The 18,531-nt window shown below is 37.7% G+C and overlaps 1 protein-coding gene and 1 long non-coding RNA gene across 2 annotated transcripts in view; both read left to right on the top strand.

Moving 5' to 3' along the window:
* Positions 1–18,531, top strand: part of LOC146425660 (guanine nucleotide-binding protein G(q) subunit alpha) — a 213,589-nt gene that overhangs the window by 84,249 nt on the left and 110,809 nt on the right. The window contains exon 3 of the mRNA XM_085041668.1: positions 8,098–8,282. Coding sequence (XP_084897794.1) covers positions 8,098–8,282 — 185 coding nt within the window. The remainder of the gene's footprint in view (positions 1–8,097; positions 8,283–18,531) is intronic.
* LOC146425661 (uncharacterized) lies at positions 12,880–18,249 on the top strand. The gene is made up of 2 exons (XR_014846575.1): positions 12,880–15,831; positions 17,059–18,249. It is a non-coding gene; the product is annotated as an uncharacterized LOC146425661 (long non-coding RNA).

Below are 18,531 nucleotides of genomic sequence, written 5' to 3'. Positions count from 1 at the left end.
AATTGAAACTATAAGACAAGCATCTGAATACCTAATATTTGATATATAATAGCTTTATGTTTCTAACATAAGTTGATAAATCTTATTGACTGTATTATATAGCACAATGAGATCCCAAATAGCTACATGGGAAAAATGTGTTTATTATGTTAGTATGATCAGCTTGATCTGCATTTATGTTTTGTACCATGTAAACCCATATGATAATGTTCTTTCTTTCATATGACTAAGCAGCAGGTCAAGGGAAGTGATTCTCCCCTTCTACTCCACTCTCATGTGACCCCACCTGGAGTACTGCACCAAGTTCTGGGGTCCCCAGCACAAGAAAGACATGGGCTTGTTGGAGTGGGTCCAGAAGAGAGCCATAAAAATAATCAGAGGGCTGGAACACATCTCCTATGAAGACAGGCTGAGAATTGGGGCTGTTCAGCCTGGAGAAGGCTTTGGGGAGACCTTAATGCAGGTTTTCAATATATAAAGGGGGCTTATAAGAAAAACAAAGAGAGACTTTTTGCCAGTGCCTGTAGCGACATTTTTTCATAGAATATTCTGAGTTGGAACGGACCCACAAGGATCGAGTCCAACTCTTACGTGATCAGCCCATACAGGGATCAAAACCGCAACCTTGGTGTTATTAACACATATGGTTTTAAAGAGTTTAAATAAAGTTTAGATATTAGGAAGAAATTCTTCCCTGTGAGGGTGATGAGGCCCTGGCACAGGTTTCCCAGAGAAGCTGTGGATGCCCCATCCCTGTTAGTGTTCAAGGACTGGTTGGATAGGGCTTTGAGCAACCTGGTCTAGTGGACGGTTTCTCTGCCCATGGCGGGGGGTTTGGAACTAGATGATCTTTAAGGTCCCTTCCAACTCAAACCAATCTATGATTCTATGATTCTATGATATTTAGGCAAAAGCCTAGAATTTGAATGAATGTCTCTTCTGGAAACAGTTGTTTTGCTGGTGGACAGGGTCACCACCAAAGACAGACACCAATTAAGGAATAAGTATAATTTACTGTAATGCAAAATTGCAAAGAATTACAAAAGGAGAAGCTAAGCAATGCATCTAACCATTACTACAAAAGACTGCCTGTAGTGAATAAGAAAGATACATCACTAGTTACCCCAATACTTTACCCCTTCATCCAGATCCGCAAGCATCAGCTGGGGGAAGCTGTCACAGCGAATGACTGGAGAACCACACCTGGTAACTGGGAAATTCTGCAGTGCATCCACCTTGCAGGCCACGAGGCTTCTGACTTCACTGTGAGAGGGGTCCCGTTTTTATACAAACTTATAAACAAGCTACCATAATGTCTAGTGCGGGAACGCCTGGTTCCATTCTCCTGTTGGGTTTCTCCCAAAGCCTGGCCAGGGCTCAAGGAGGAACCAAGGGAGTTGTCTTTGATCCTACACCCCCAAACAAGGCCAGATGTGGTCTTGTCCAGTTTCTAAATATGGAAAGGTAAATACATGTTTTGCCAATGAATGAATACATATATCATATTGCTACTAGTACTTTGTTAATGATCAGCTATGCAGCAGCTTGAAAAATAACAAACAACACGAACCTCTGCTGTCTTCTGGCAAAATCCCTCTTTATTACACACACTTCAGTATTTATGTTTCTTCTGTGTACAAGTTTTGGGAAAGTGACAGGAGGAAAGACAAAACAACCACACAAAACCAAGCACCCGTAGAGCGAAGTTTCTGCTCTCTTATCACACACACATGCACACCACCCAGCATTCTGGGTGGTAGATCAAAAGTGTTCTCGCATAGGTGTTTATGGCTGGAGTTAATCCTTTGGTATGCGCTTTCCCATGGGAACAGAGTCCTTATCAAGGTCAAGATGGCTGCAGCAAGCTGCTGCTTCTACAAGATACATATATCATATTGCTAATAATACTTTGTTAATGAGTGGATACATATAACATTTGGTTGGAAGGTTCATCTAGAGGTCAACTTTGGCTCAGGGTCTGTTATTCAGGCTTAGTACTTCAACAGGGGCCAAAAATTTGTGAGGGGAAAAAACCATGAAAGCATTAAGAAGCACTTGCTGTTCTTACTCTCTCATTTAAGATAATGATATTTAATAATATTAAAAAATGCTACTTTACATAAATACTGTACTGTAACAGAAGCACACTTATTTCTATGACTTCTGTTTTCAATAAAGAAATGATTATGCTGGCTTTGGTATGATAAAGCAATTAATTTTTAGAGCATTTATACATTTTAAGAAAGAAAATGCTCTGCAGTATCCTTCAATTTCCTAGATGGAGGCCCTTAATACAAGTGGGGAGTCAAAAGTTAGTGTTACTCTGTCAAAACAGACCTTACAAATGTAAAATATGTGAAATATTAACTCCCCCTTTGGAAAGTGTACTTTATTCTTTTTGCACTTTGCCTTTTAACATATTATTAGAAATTATAAAATTGCCTAACATACCAGGTTTTAATTTGCATTTCTGATGTATACAAACATATATCAAGTAAATTGTCCAGTGTGGTAAGATAGAAAAAGGCTGCGGGCAGCCTAAACCTAAATAAACTACAGCTGTGCCCCTAAATGAGCGAGGTAAACACCTTGGTTAGAGAATGAAGCCAGAGAATGCCGACGTGTATGACTAATTAGAAAAGGCACCTGTGGATATTTTACTAACCAATGGTAATGTAATAAGAAACACCTGTTATGCATATGAAGAAAGAGTATAAAAAGGTGTACCAGGGCTAATAAATGGCTGATGCGTAAGACCACCTTGTGTGTCAGTGTTTGAGTCCACTGTAAGTCCAGATGGTACTTATTTAAAATATCAAATAGAAAATCGATTACCAAATATTTTATCTACAGTTTATGAAAGAAAGATGTATAAAGTGGTATTTCTATGGTAAAACTGTGGGTTTGGTTTTTTTCTCCGAGATATGTTTTGGTACATGATAATTACGTATAATACCAGAAAACATCAAGAAATCCAGACTCGTCTTTTCCAGTTATAATGATTGAAATTTCATTCAGTGGAGAAAAATGTTAGTCAGTGAGGCTGGAGGGGGAAGACAAGACAAATTAGGAGGAGCTGTTGATTCCCCCGAGGGTAGAGAGGCCTTAGAGAGAGAGCTTGATAGATTAGAGTGCTGGGTAATTGCCAGCCTTGTGAAATTCAAGAACAAATGCTGGATTCTGCACCTGGAACAGTGAAATCTTGGGTGTAAATATAGATTGGGGAACAAGAGGCTGGTGTGCAGCCCTGCAGAAAGGGATCTAGGAGTTCTGGTTGATGGTAAACTCAGTATGACTCAACAAAATGCCCTGGTGGCCAAAAGGGCCAACTATGTCCTGGGGTGCATTAAGCACAGTATAACTTAACTGATTGAAAGAAGTACTTATACCACTATTCTCAGGATTGGTCCAGCTTCACCTTGAGTACCGTGTGCAGTTTGGGACTCCACAATATAGGGAGGGAAACAAAGATGGTGAAAGGCCTTGAGGGCATGAATTATGAGGAACAGCTGAGGATACTCAGGTTTGCTCATCTTACAGAAAAGGAAACTGTGGAGTGACCTCATTGCTGCCTACAACTTACTCAAGGAGGGCAGCACAGGTGAGGTGCTGAACTATTCTCTGTTGTGTCTGCTGACAGGACATGAGGGAATGGCTTAAAGCTGCATCAGGGGAAGATAGATATTAGGAAATAGTTCTTCACTGACAGGGTGGTCAAGCACTGGAACAAGCTCCCCAGGAAAGTGGCTGTGGCCCCAAGCCTGTTGGTGTTCAAGAAGCATTTGGACAATGCTCTTAGGTTAACATTTAGGTTGCCCTATGTAGTCAGGAGTTAGACTCAATGATCCTCATGGGTCCCTTCCAACTTAGGTTATTCTATTATTCAAAGCATATTCTGTTTTACCATTTGGTAGTTTCATTTCTGAAGGACGTGTGCCAGGAAAAAATAGTATTAATGTAATAAATTGTGCATAATGTTTGTATATAAGTGGCTACTGCTGCATTTAAACAACTTGACTACCTTCCTTGCCTGACCTGCCCCCTCACCTCCCCCCCCCCCCAGCATCCTGAAGTGTCTCAGAGACATCAATCTCTCCAGTCTTTGGCAACCACCCCATGGCTCAAGACAGTGACCAGGACTAACGTAATGTTACCTTTCCCCTTGTGGTCTAATCAGGGTACCTTCCCCCCTTTAGTTGGGGGTTGTCCCGACTATAACACACATCTTCATAAAAGTATCAGTGTCATGTCACTTTATTTTTAGGAAGCAAGCATTTTTATATACAAAGAGCACTGTTTACGTGATACACTGGTACGTATAATTGGACAATAGCTTAAGTTCACGCCTTAATCTACTCTGCTAATTGGTTATAAACTTTTATCATGCTCTCTAAGCATTAGCTAAGGTTTTGTCTAGGCAACTGCTTTATCTTGTTTACATTCTTTTATGATGCTCACATTTTTTGGCTCTTTACATTCTGTTATCTCCTGGGAAAGGCACCTTAGAGCTAGTCACACAGTTGAATTAAGCTTAAGAAACATATTCATATAGCTTCGTTCTGCAATCTAAATTCCAACACCCTTTGGTAGGATTTCTAGCAAACAGAGCAGAAAGGAAAGAGGGAAGCATACTGGATGTAATTAATTTAAACGGTAACTGCTATTTCAAATTAAAAAGCATCTTTCAGCTGCAGTGCCCAGAGCTCAGCAGATTGGTCCATGATTTCTGGTGATTTCTTGAAGGCAGTATTTTCCTTCTGTGGGGTTTAGCATTCTCTAATGTTATGTTAGACAAAGAAATATATATGTCCATGTCCAACGTTACTATTCCTATCCCTCCCACCAACCAGGTTTCAGGGGGATTCCCAGAACTCATTCCAATCTCCTCAGCATATCATTTTCAGGGTCCTAATTTTGGACTAAAACCTTTTCAACTTAACCAAAACTTTCAGTGATTCTCCAATGCAAAATCTTTCTTTTAGTCACTTCTACAGCTGGAGAGAACTTTCCAGCTGCCACTTCTTCTGCACAATAATGTCTCTTACCATTACTGCATGTGCTTCCCTTTGTATTTTTATGCTTTACACTGAGGAGATAGGAAGTGGCACATAAATTAGTTTCCATAACCATATGAGCTCCACAAACTAAACTGAGGGAGGAAACTTTCTCATCCACTGTGAAAACCAGTAAGAAAAATATATAAACTAATATAAACATACATGAATATAAACATAGTAACAACAGCAGTTAGAAATGTGACAATTAATAACACACCTTACTTGGTCTTAGCACCTTGTTAGAGTAGCCAGCCATCCTTTTGAAACTTTTTCATTTTTAAGATAAAATTATTTTTGTCTGATTTACATACGGTTGTATCTCAATTTTGCAAATTTAGATTTAAGTCCATAAGCCAATTATTAATGTAGCCTTTGTTCTATGTGTGTGTTAGAGTGGTAGTAAAAAGGGCACCTACTGTACTAAATACGTGACATATCTTGCTGGAAAAAATAGAAAATATTACAGAATTATTAAAGCAATGTGTGATATGGTACTTTATTTCATTTCATATATATAAGAACATGACTATTGCATAGGTTTCAGAAGAAGAAAAAATTGAGATCTGAGAGTATCCTGAAACATTTTTTTTTAGTATGCAGTAGTTTTACATTGCATGGGTCTGTAATTTTATAAACTCTTGAAAAAAAAGCCATCTTCTCTACCCTCTGGTAGATTACATCCTGGTGGCCAGTAATGCCCTGTAGAGATGGTCTGTGTATTTTGTGCATTGCTCTTGATCACAGCACAGTCTTGGGATCATAGTGAAGGCTGATTGTGGAAGCAGGTTTGATCTAACCTTTTGACTCTGGAGAAGTTTCATTGCAGTAATAACCATTTGTGTTTCCACAAAAAAATTAAATAGGCCTGTATATAACATTGTGCTTGATTTTGAGGGAATGTGTGTGTTAAGAAGTCTTGTGTTAAAAGTTTGGTTTACATTCGTGGGAGATGGGGCTGAAGGTTTCAAAACAAAGTCCACAGTGTCACAGTCTCTTTGGATCTCAAATTTTTAGGACGACATACTCTGTGATTTAAACTTTTTATCATGGTTTCACTAAGAAATACAACAAAAGGGTACAATCCCCTTTTGCCCAGACTATCATGTGAATTCACTTATTCACTATTGAAGTAATAAGGTTTCATAAATTATAACCCATAACCCTTAATATTGTGCACCTATGAGCAAAAGAAAAGAATTAGTTACCTAGCTGACAGTGAGAGTGCTCATCCTTCCTCTTCCATCATGGTGCAGGCATCTCCTGTATCACACCAGGAAGCATGAAAGCCTCTGCAGTCCAACTGCTGTTGGATCTACTTCAAAAGCTTTTTGGGTAAGCTGATGTTCTATACTCTCCAGCTTGGAGATTTGATCTATACCATTTCCATAATTTAGCAGATTCTGGCGAGACTGCCAAACAAAAGGTAATGGCTCCTGGAGACAACAATTTGCAGGTGATAATGGTTATATAATGGCCCTTTAGCTCTTTTTGGCCACCTGTCCTGCCTACTTAGTGCTTTGGCTTTGACCTAATGGTGCTGCTCCTAACATACAGCAGGCCTTAGCATGAGCTGTGATAGCCAAAAATTTAAGCAGGAGTTGAATGAACAATCACACACAGTAAAGACAAAATCTTGTAGATGTGGCTAGCACAGGTCTTTCTCATGAGAACATTTTTGCTGTGTTTCATAAACAAAGATAAAGTTTGGATGTTTTGCAAACAGTCTCTCGAGATTTGAGCAGTTCAGGCCTGGCCAATTAGGCCTAGGGGGAGGTTTCTGGCTGACCAATCTGGGTGACCTCTGAAAAGTCTATATATATATGGAAATCAAAATAATAAAGACACTTTTTCTTGCCCCACTGAGAACCTGGGTTTTCTCTGCTAGCGGCTCAACAGCGACATGTAGAGACTTCGAGGTTAGATTTTGCAGTATACTACCAGAAGTACTTAAGAGTTGCAAGCCCAGAATCATGCTTTACCTTGCATTGCACTGCTTGTGAATTACACTACTCTGAGACACCTAAAACACTATGTAAAGCATAAGGCTTTCTTTGTCCTGGGAGCCAAATATTAGATCATAAATGAGGCCTGAAAGCTTTATAAAAATGATCAAAATAAAATCTAGGTTGAAAGGCTAAGAAGTACTGCATGCATTTAAATGCATTGCATTTGTTAGGCAGCTAAATAGCTAGGTGAACATACAGCATTCATATGGCTGTGCAACTGTTTTAAATTTCAGTTCCTCCTTATAAATTATTCATATGATTTGTTTGCTTAGATAAGCTCTGCTAATCACAGAGAGATGGAATTTTGCCAAAGGAAAAAAATGCTGTGTGATATATTTTGTGCAAAATTCCAAACAAGCAAATCTTAACTTTAAATTGTTAAACATGCAGAATATTAATTTATTAGTTATTTATGCTTTGTGTAAAGTACAAAGACACAACAAAATTTAAAGGAAGTAATGACTCTCCATTAACAAATACGAGCCAAATTTTACTTAAAGCTGATATATATTTCTGAGGTTGAAGTTTGCACAACTGTAATTGTTATATTATTTGGCTTTCTAACAAATTTATGTATTGGTTGTATATTGCTGCTTACCATAATGTTCTGAAAGTTTGCCATGCAAGCTAATTTTTGTTCTTATTCTATGATTTTTTGTGATAGAACATCTCATAGTTATTCCCTATAGTTGAGAACTATATCTTCGGGAATGGACGTGTATGCTTATAATTTTAAATACAGTGTGGTGTATTCTAGATTTTTTTGAGAGTATATTTTGTTTTAGTTAATAACGCATTGCTATATTTTTTTCTGCTTCTATTTTGTTTTCAAAATAAAAGTTTTAATTCGATGTTACTTCAGTTGTTACTGTGTTACTGTTGTCTTGATATTGAACTGATCCTTGTAGCAAGCACCTTGCAAGCACCATAACCATTTGACAGTGTTCTGCCCTGCACTAAACAAGCTGTCTGCTTTGTGCAGAAAAGTCATATTTGTGTCCATTGACTGAAGTATATTCTTATTTGTCTTGCAGGCACAGGAGAGAGTGGCAAAAGCACGTTCATCAAACAGATGAGAATCATTCATGGATCAGGTTACTCTGATGAAGATAAAAGGGGCTTTACAAAATTGGTGTACCAGAATATATTTACAGCAATGCAGGCCATGATCAGAGCCATGGATACCCTCAAAATCCCATACAAGTACGACCATAATAAGGTGAGGTTTTTGTTTATTTCCATAGCTGAAATTTTTCCTCTTTTATCTTTAGGAAATGTACTGAAGGTCTCTAAAAATTATAAATCACAAATTATATTCTACCTAAAGTTTAGAAGAAAAGGGCTTCTTCCTGTCCTGCCTCTAGTTCTTTGCCCTTTGCACTGCTCTGACAATACAGGTGCTGTTCTTATCAAGATGTTTGGGGGGTTTGTCATAGCAAGAGAGTAGAGGGCAGGCTACTGTTTGCCTGTGACTTTAATTATCTTTTTTCCTTTCCTCCCAGCTCATGTTCTGGCCAGAGCACAGTTAAGTAATTTTTCTGGTTTGTACCAGTACTACTTAAGGTTTTCCATTATGTGGGGAAAAAATTATTGGAAAATTAGGTGGGAATATCTGCTTGTGTGTGAGTATATTATGAAATAAAGCTTTTGATACAAGGACTTAGAATAAGCAAATTCTTTTGAAAATGATGACATCACTGAAACTTAAAAAGAAAATACATTTAATGCATTTTGTAAGGTTTATCTTTGATTAACCTGACTTCTTTCAAGTTTTGTTCCATTCAGAAATTTTCCATTTAAAATCAAATGTATAACTGGTATAACTAGTATTAAAAAGGAAAATTGCATGTATATTTCAGCTCCATGTTTTTGCTGTACATAAAGCACTGAATTTCCTAACAAGCTGACTTGAAAACTTAGTTGATTGTGAAACACATATTTTTTTTCAGAATCGGTACTGACAGTCATTTGGCTGTTGTATGTGAAAGTCCTAATCATAAATCAGTAAATTATTTTCTTGTATTATACTGCAAAGTATATATTCTACAGTTATTGTTCAAATTGAGTGTTGAATTTATATAGGTTGTTTTTATATAGTTGTAGTGAATTAGTTAGATGTGTCATAGCTGTATATGTGAGGAGAGACATTTCTAATTAGAACTATTCATTTCTCTATATAAAAATGACTTGACTTAAAGTAAGTGAGTCTATCTTTGCACTCACCTCCTTCACAAGCATTTCCATCAGTTCTAGGTGTGGATTACAGTACAACTTGTCAACGTTGCCAGGTTCTAGATGCAATTCCTTTAAATACTGGGGAATTTTTTAAATTCAAGGAAATTAAAAATGCAAACATCTCTCCCCCTCCCCCCTTTTTTTTTCTCCATTTAGAAGGTAAATTCATTAGCCTTGCAACCTAAAAAACACAGGAAGGGCATTTCCTATTAATTTGAATATCATATCAAAAATTTTGGTCTCTAGAGAATATGTCAAAGTTTGAGTAACAGCATATTTTTAGCACAGTTCTTGTCTTGCACAATAGCTTAGAAAACTACAGCTCAAGCTAACATTTGTGTGGCTGAGTCTAAAGAAAAGAGAGTAAAGTGGCACATCAAATTCAAAAAGTCCAGTTAAGTAGACAGTTGTGATTTTTGTACAGTGTAAAAAAATGTCATCCAGGCTGGATTATTTTAATATCAGTGTAGGAAGAGGCATGTTTTAAGTTAAGGAAGTTAGTTCTTCCAGTGTTGTGTTGGCTTCATAGTCACTGATATAATTAAAGAGGCAGAATGTGAAATTCATTGTCCCGTATAATAATAATCTAGGATCTTTCAAATATTTATTATCAGAATAGTGAAAGTCAATTGAGAAATAGAAACATTACTGCTTACATTGTAATGTCTCAAAACTGATGGTAAGGCATTGTATCATACTTCATCACACTTTTCATCACACTTTTTTGTCTTTTGTCAATTTCAGAATATGAGCTCTACTGAGGTTTAAGATAATAGGTGAGGGTTATCTCTTCTTTTAGGGATGTGACATAGGAAATGGTGGCTTATGGATTGGGTTTTCCATTTGAGTAAACTGTTACTGTGTTTCCATTTTTTAACCAGAAATTTTGAATTTTTTATATGCATCTTGAATTTTGGAGAAGCGGTTTATAAAATACAGAAAAGCCTTAGGTGGGGCTTTTTTGTCCTGTTTTTTTACAGAAATGGACTTGAGCAATTCTCAAAATTGCCTGTCTGCAAAGGTTTTGTGAATGTACAATAGTAACTCGTGTGCAACCATTGACATTCAAATTCAATTTTTAAAAATCTTAGATATATATATTTTAAAATATTTTTAATTGTCTTTCTAGAAATCTGACCTGTGTGTTTATGTTCCTGTCAATCCTTTCAAATTCTGAATTAAAACATTAACTTTAATTTTTTTTATCTTCTGACATTCCCAGTGTTGTCCATAGTGGCTTAGAAGTCATTCCTCCAGGTAATGTAGTCCCCTGTTTCTCCTTTTCTATCTTTCTTCATGTCTAATATTGCTGAAGGAAGGCTTTTTATTTTTCCTCTCCTGTTGTTACAGAAATTTTGCTAAATAAATGTACTACTGTACTAAAGAACTACTACCACTTTTACCCATTATTGTTCCCTTTCAATGTAATTTTCAGAAGACAATTGCCTCTTCTTACAGACTGTCAGGAAGATGTCACTCAGCAGTGGTTAATCAGACAGAAAATCTTATTTGAATCCATATCCATAATTTCCCATTAGACTTCTTAAATATTTATAACAAGATACCTAATGTGAGTAAGATAGTAACAGAACAGGCTGCAAGAAATTATAGGGACTGAAAGCATAAAATGATGTCTTATTGTAGACCAAGAATTTTGCTGTAAATTGTTTCCATTGCTGAAGTTGTTTCTTTATTTAAGCCTATTTCCCTATAGGGTATGTTTAAAAATTAAAATGAACAGGTATGGGAAAATGGTTTTAAAGTCCAAAATGTTACTGAAATTGTCTTCAAGGCCAAGTTTACTTTGCTGATAGCTCCACCCCCACCTCCATAGAATGAATCTACTGTAACAAACACACACAAAAGTGAGACATCAGGATCAGGTATGGAGTCAAATTACATAAATTCTCATCTCAAGTAGTGGAGTCTTAAAAGTTTTAAATCTCTTCAGTGAAATTTCATGTTGAACAACAAAGTAGTAATTTCACATTACATTTTTCTCCCCCTGGTTAAAGTAGGTATAAAGTCTAAACATTAGAGTTATGTGAACAACATAGGTTGGAGAAAAGGACCTCCCTCATATACCTTACCTGATATTCAAAGAGTATGAAGGATTGAATCCCAAGCATCAGCATGCAAGCTGTGTGTGAGATGCATTGACTCTCAGATTATGCAGAATCTGCAGGATTTATGGCCTTCTTGAAAAACAATTATTATATTCTTGGGATGTTGAAATGAAATGCTTCTAAAGAATAGCTTATTGGTCTGGAATACACATAATAAAAAACTGAACTGTGCCATCTTTGTAAAAAGTATTCTTCAGTGTCTCAAAGCTGAAACAGAGAGCTTAAAAGCAGGTTGCAGGAAAAAGGGATTTATACTAGTTATGTTAGTACTCCTAGTAGTCTCAGATGTCTTCCTGCAGACACACAAAACTAAAGAAAAATTACCCAGTAAATAAAAGTTTTGCAGTCAGTTAAATGCTTCTAATACTGTGAAGCTACTGATGCATTTTTTCCCCCAAGAAATAGACTACCTAAGAGCAAGCCAATATGGAAAAGAGTGTAGTAAGATTTCAAGTATTGTAAACAATTAACATCTATTCGGATAAAGAAATCAAAGATTACTTTTTTTTGTTCATGAGCCTTGTTTGACATGAGGTAAAAACTGGCTCCCCAATAGCTTTACATTTCCTCCCATGAGGATTTGCATCAAAGAGCTTTAGGGGCTTCAATAAAGCCATGAACATTTTTTTCTTCAGTGCTTCATAAAGAATGAAGTTCCACAATCCGAAACACAATTCTGTCTCCCCCAACTGCTTTTCTTTTTAACTGTCTTCCTCTGTCATTTACTGTTCTCTTGCCTAGCTGGCCTCTCTCCAGTTTTTTTTTTTTACATTTGACCTTATAAAGTTTTTATCTGTTTACCTGTAACCATATTGTCCTACTCTCTACTGTTTTCATTTTTCATTACATTTAAAGCAAATTAAAAAAAAATGCTTACTTCCCTTTTTTGTTTACCTTTTAGTTAGAGCTGAAATTTCTTGCATTTGCCTGTATTGCTCCAATGATTTTGTAAATTATTTGTTTCCATCTCTTATATTCTTCTTTACTATTTCATATTTTATCCTAACAGAAGTGACTTTTAGATTATATTTTTTTCCAAGTGTAGGAAAAATGATTGTCTATCCGAGGTAAGATAGGTTAGCAGAATCACTCAAAGAACTGAGAACATCTTTTGTTCACATTTTAAAACAGCTGCAAGCCCACAAAATTAAATTAATTAATCACATTGAAGTTCGTGCACGTGCTAACATTTAATTTTGAAATGAATAGGACCTAGATTATTTAATATATATGCCAGAAATAGAATACTATAGGCATAAATTTGAAAACTTAATGTTAGCTACTCATATTGCAGTGCATTAAAATGTCTTCATTCCTTCTTATATATTTTAAGAGAAGCACTTTATCTTTTTTGGAACATAATATTTTAAGTGATTAACTGTTGTAACGTGTGTCGCAATTAACTACCCTTTGCTAATGGGAAATGAGAAGTCAAATACAAAAGCATATGTGTAGGGTGTGATGTCCATGTTTTATCTTTCCAATTCCACCATTTTACTCCTAATAGAGAGAATGAGTGGTTAAAATGCTTGCTTACAGATTCTTGTAGATTTTGTGATGGCTTCTGCAGATGTTAAAGGACGATAATTATTCAAGATGTTTCTAGCTTTTTTTTTTCATTGTTTCTTTTTTATAAGTATTCTTTCTCTTTTACTTTAGATGTGTTTGTCACAGTTATTTTTCTTATTGAGTGTCTGAAAAGAAACCATGCATGTGACCATGCATTCTGATGATAAAAATGTGAAATACTCTCAGGGCAACTTTTCTATGTAATAGAGGTCTGGAGTTTATTTTAAGGTAATGAATGGGATGTCACAGTCTTGAAATGATTCTGATTTTTCCTTTTTTAGCAGTAGTTTATTAGCTATATGGGTATTTATATTATATATAATTTTTTCTTAGAGCACAATATTTGTTAACTTCCTAATTAGTTCATTCATTTGTACAAATTATGTGTTTACATAATCTAGCATTCAATCTGAAATAATTTCAGATTAAAATATTTTCTTTAAATTCTCTTAAACTTTGGAAAATATTTTCTACCTCCAGTAAACATTTTTTGGGAAACTGACTGATACAGTTATGTTCCATTTATGTTATGTGAAATTACTAAAAGCTTTTCAGTCTCATGTCTTCATTGTTCATTTCTACTAACTCACAAGATTTGCTTGCAATTCTGATCACATGCCTACCTGATTTCAGAATATGGACCTATGTACCTCCATTCTTACAACAAAGTGAATACAAAATCTAACTTTAGGTGACTACCTAAAGGTGAGGCATGAGACAAAGGATCAGTGTTTTATTTCTGGAACAGGAGGTGGGCAAAGAAAAATCTTAGGTATGGCATTATTTGTGTTAATTTTGTTTTGACAATATGCTTTTCCAGAATCAAAGGACAAAGCCTCTGTTGCATGCCTCAGTTTTGGAGAAAAAAAAGTATATACATTTTGACTGGTTTCTGTAGATTATTTAATATTATGGTGGACCTAAGATATTGGATAAGAAGAAAATTATTTGTTATGGGCAAGTAGCTTCTGTGAAGAATCTTCAGTTTGACAAAACAGAGCTTAGTATTGGGTTGGAAGGGTAACAGAGTTGCTTTGAATCCCTTCTTTCACTTTTCTAATTCTCATATGCATTAGAGTTCATGAAATGTATGCCCTAGCTGGGGTAAGTAATACTGTGAAAAAACTGTTATGATTAAGGTATTTTCATGATAATTAAGTTTGTTTCAGGTTGATGACTTTGGATTTTTCTTCATGAGACCAATAGGGCAGAGTTTAAATTTGTCTTGTTTTGTTTTAGTTAACCTTGTTAGCTAATTTGTATACAGTGTAGCTATAGATTGCATGTACATGTTTTGCAGATTTGGAGTTTTTCTTGAATATTTTAAAAATGTAACTTATGTGACAAGTAGTTTGTTTGAAGATGTTCCTCTATTTTTAGATTTTATTTTCTTTAATAAGCTATGACCCTTGTTTTGAGAACATACGCTCTCAGTATGTATTATTACTGTACAAGCAGATAAATGAGTGCTCTTGGGGTGTGCATGCTTTCTTTGCATCTTGCCTTCAGTCCATATCCAGCTATTTTTTTTTTTTTGGACCAGAGAACCAAGTACTGTCAATTGTACAGGTTATACAAAAAAGTAACTGTCACTGGAGCATAAAAAAAGTCTTGGGCACACTTGTTTCCTTTCTGGACTCTGGTACAGCCATACACTGGATGGAGACAGAATGGAAACATGCCCTGGAGTAAAGAGGTATTAACACTGCAGTTGTGTAACCTTGGTGAATCCCATAGCAGTCTTTGGGGTGCCAATTGCACCACTTCATGACTATTTTTATGTTTTTATTTCTGTTTATCCAAAAAAATAAAAACACAGAGATCAAAATTATTGACATTGGATTTTGTTTGGTCATATTATTCTTACCTAGTCTATATCTATTTGTAATCTACAGAGGGTTTGCTGTGTATGTTGTAGAAAAGAAGCACCACCTTGACTTTGGAAAGTCTGACAGCAAATGTTTTCTTCTAACTGTACCATTTATAGGGCCACACTATGTAATTTTACATTTGTTAAGAGGTTTAGAACAAAATGGAAATCAAATTTTTGTGTGCTCATTTCTATTAATGTGTTTGCTCAATTATTTTTGCAGTAGCTCAGTAGTTTATTTTTGTATTGGGTTTGCATGGCAAGGTTTGGAGGGGGGGGGTACAGGCATGGCTTTTGTGAGAAGCTGCCAGAAGCTTCCCCTAGGTTTGATAGAGCCAATGCTAGCTAGCTCCAAGAGAGTCCCGTTGATGGCCAAGGCTGAGCCCATCAGTGATGGTGGTACCACCTCTGGGATAACATATTTAAGCAGGGAAAAAAAACTGTGCAACAGCAACTGCAGCTAGAAAGGAGTGAGAATGAGAGAAACAATTCTGCAGACCCCAAGGTCAGTGGAGAAGGAGGGGCAGGAGGTGCTTCAGGTGCTGGAGCTGAGATTCCCCTGCAGCCAATGATGCAAAACCATGGTGAGGCACCTGTGCCCCTGCAGCCCAGGGAAGTCAACAGGGGAGCAGAGATCCACCTGCAGCCCGTGGAGGAGACCCACACTGGAGCAGGTGGATGCCCAAAGGAGTCTGTAACCCTGTGGGAAGCCCATGCTGGAGCAGGGTCCTTGCAGGACCTGTGGAGAGAGGAGCCAACGCTGGAGCATATTTGCTGGAAGAACTTGTGAGCCTCATGGAGGACTCATGCTGGAGCAGTCTGTTTCTGAAGGACTGCACCCTGTGGAAGGGACCCACACTGAAGCAGGTGGATGCCTGAAGGAGGCTGTGACCCCGTGGGAGGCCTGTGCTGGAGCTGGGTCCTGGCAGCACCTGTGGACCTGTGGAAAGGAGCCCACGCTGGAGCAGGTTTGTTGGTAGGACTTGTGAAACTGCAGGGTAGCCACGTTGGGAGCAGCCTGTTCCTGAAGGACTGCACCCTGTGGAAGGGACCTATGCTGGAGCAGGGGAAGAGTGTGAGTAGTCCTCCCCCTGAGGGGGAAGGAGCAGCAGAAACAATGTGTGACAAACTGACCAAAACCCCCATTTCCTGTCCCCCTACACCGCTGGGGGAGGAGATAGAGAAAATCGTTAGTAATGTTAAGCTCAGGAAGGAGGGAGAGGTGGGGGGGAGGTATTTTTAAGATTTGGTTTTATTTCTCATTATCCTGCTCTGATTTGATTGGTAATAAACTAATTTCCATAAGTTGAGTCTGTTTTGCCCATGATGGTATTTGGTGAGTGATCTCTCCCTGCCCTTATCTCAACCCATGAGCTTTTCATTATATTTTCTCTCCTCTGTTCAGTCGAGGAGGGGAGTGATAGAGGGGCTTTGGGCATCTGGCATCCCGCCCAAGTTACCCACCACAATTCTTTACTGCTGATTCTGCTCAACTAGGTGCTTGACATTGGAGAAATATAGTAGCACCAATAATTCAAAGCTCCTTCAAGGATCATTTAAAACACAATTCTGCTGAGTACAAAACATGCATAGCTTTTACACCTGCAGGGTACACTCGGACTACACTAGAACTTATAGTTGTGCAGAAACAGGCTTCCTTGTCTCATCTAAGTATTTTACCAGGTGTTCTGACATAACAGAACTTTTATGCTGTGTATTTCAGTATTTCTTTTGAACTGGGTGTAGATGCAAAGGTAATATGTTAGCAATCTTCTTTTTTAAAAACTGAAAAGATGTAAATAGTTTGGTTTGGAGGGGTTTTCTTTACTGTTACGATTTTTATTAAGAGTTAAAATCATGATGATATTCTATTTTAAAAAAACCAAACCCCTCCATTTCTATGTCTAAGCCATAATGTCATATGTTGATATATCATTTGATAATAAAGGTAAAAAGGCCAGAATAATTTCATTGTACCAGTCTCTGAAAGCTAAACTTAAAGACACATATCACAGTCAAATAGGAAGAATCTTGTATAATTTTAAGCTCTTGAAGGGTGGGGGTTTTTTACTTAACTCAGAAGATGTAATGTGATAAACGTATGTGTTTTCTGGGATGAAATATTTGTATTTTTAAGAAACATATTATATACATTTTTAATGTTTTCTTTGATGTTCCTATGCATTTTTTTAAAGCTGGCTTCATTCAAACTCTGGATTGAAAAGGGACTTTTGAAAGCTGAAATCTTTTGCGGTAAGGCTTTTAATTACTTTTTCCCCGTGAAACCAGTACTTTCTGGGTTTCATTTGGTTCTTTTTTTCTGCCTTTTCTTTCCTCTACTTTCTCTGTCAGCTTGCAACTTTTTAATACTCCCTTGGCCTTTTAAAATTTAAAACATTAAAGGATTGAAAATAAAGGTGCTCTAAAAACCGCAAAATATATTTGTGGTGGGTTGACCCTGACTAGATGCCAGGTGTCCAACAAAGCTGCTCTATCACTCCCTTTCCTCAGCTGGACAGGAGAGAGAAAATATAACGAAAGGCTCATGTCATGGGTAGTCCAAAATATTATTCTATTCCATATCCATCTGTGCACCAAAATTGTTACTGTCTCTTTAAGGACCGGCAGTGCAGCCAGAAACAGACTCACGAGGTCGGGGGATGGTAGGGCAGGTGCTTTTAAAGTCTGCTCTCTCCCAGGCAGCTCACTCTCTTTTTTTGACGTGTGGTTTTTGCCTCACTGGCTTCTTGGGGTTTGCCTTAGGCAGAGCTCGCTCTCTCTGGCTGCATGCTTTGGCTCTTGGTTTCTTGCTATAGAGCCGAGGCAGCACGGGCAGAGGCTCCTTTTTGGGTTCTCTTTTCGGTTTTTTCCCTCGTCTCGGAGAGACTGCCGTGGGGCGAATTCCACAGGTGCACGACTGTTGTCACAGCGCTGAGCGGGGCAGCCCCCACTCCAGCAAACCAGTCCAGCTCGCCATCGGCACCCAGCCAAGGAGAGAAGACCACGAGTCGCCCCAGCCCAGCTGCCTTGCCTTGCTTGCTCCTGTCGTCTCCTGCTGCGAGGAAGGTGAAGTCCCTCAGTGAGTTTCTAGCCCTTGATCCTGAGAATACCAGTCGGAGCTCCAGCCGTCGGGGAGATAAGCAGAGCGGAGGAGGCATGGGGGGAAGACAGACATAATCTTTTCCTTTGTCCTTCGAACCACACGCTCGTCTGTAGAGCACCATCTTGGGGGGATGTGCCCGTCATTTTGGGTCTCTCTTTGTTCTTGGGGGGAGTCGGTGAGATGTAGCAATTTTTTATCTCGCAGTTATTTACTGGTTTTCTTGTTTGGGGTTTTTTTGCTTGTTCCTGTTCCACTTGCTAGTAAACTATTATTGTTTCACGCATATCTACTCGTATTCGTTCCTTATTGGTGGAAAGGGATTTGTTAGAACCTATAAAAGGAGGCAACTCATCCCAGAGTGTTCTCCTTCAATTTGTCTCAAACCAAAACAAATGTAGCACCCAACACGAAGTGGCATGAGAGAGAAAGTGGAAAAATTACAATTTTGTCTGGAACATTTTATACTGGATACAGAACTCACTGGTCAACATGCTGCCTAGTTTAATCATGGAGCTCTGGCACCTAGGCATGTATACTTCTTCGTATATATGGTACAATTTGCCTG

Source organism: Lichenostomus cassidix, chromosome W (genome assembly GCF_008360975.1).
Source record: "Lichenostomus cassidix isolate B80296 chromosome W, HeHo_3.0, whole genome shotgun sequence".
Taxonomy (NCBI): Eukaryota; Metazoa; Chordata; class Aves; order Passeriformes; family Meliphagidae; genus Lichenostomus; species Lichenostomus cassidix.
The sequence above is the reverse complement of the archived record's forward strand: the minus strand, read 5'-3'. Positions and strand labels throughout refer to the sequence as shown.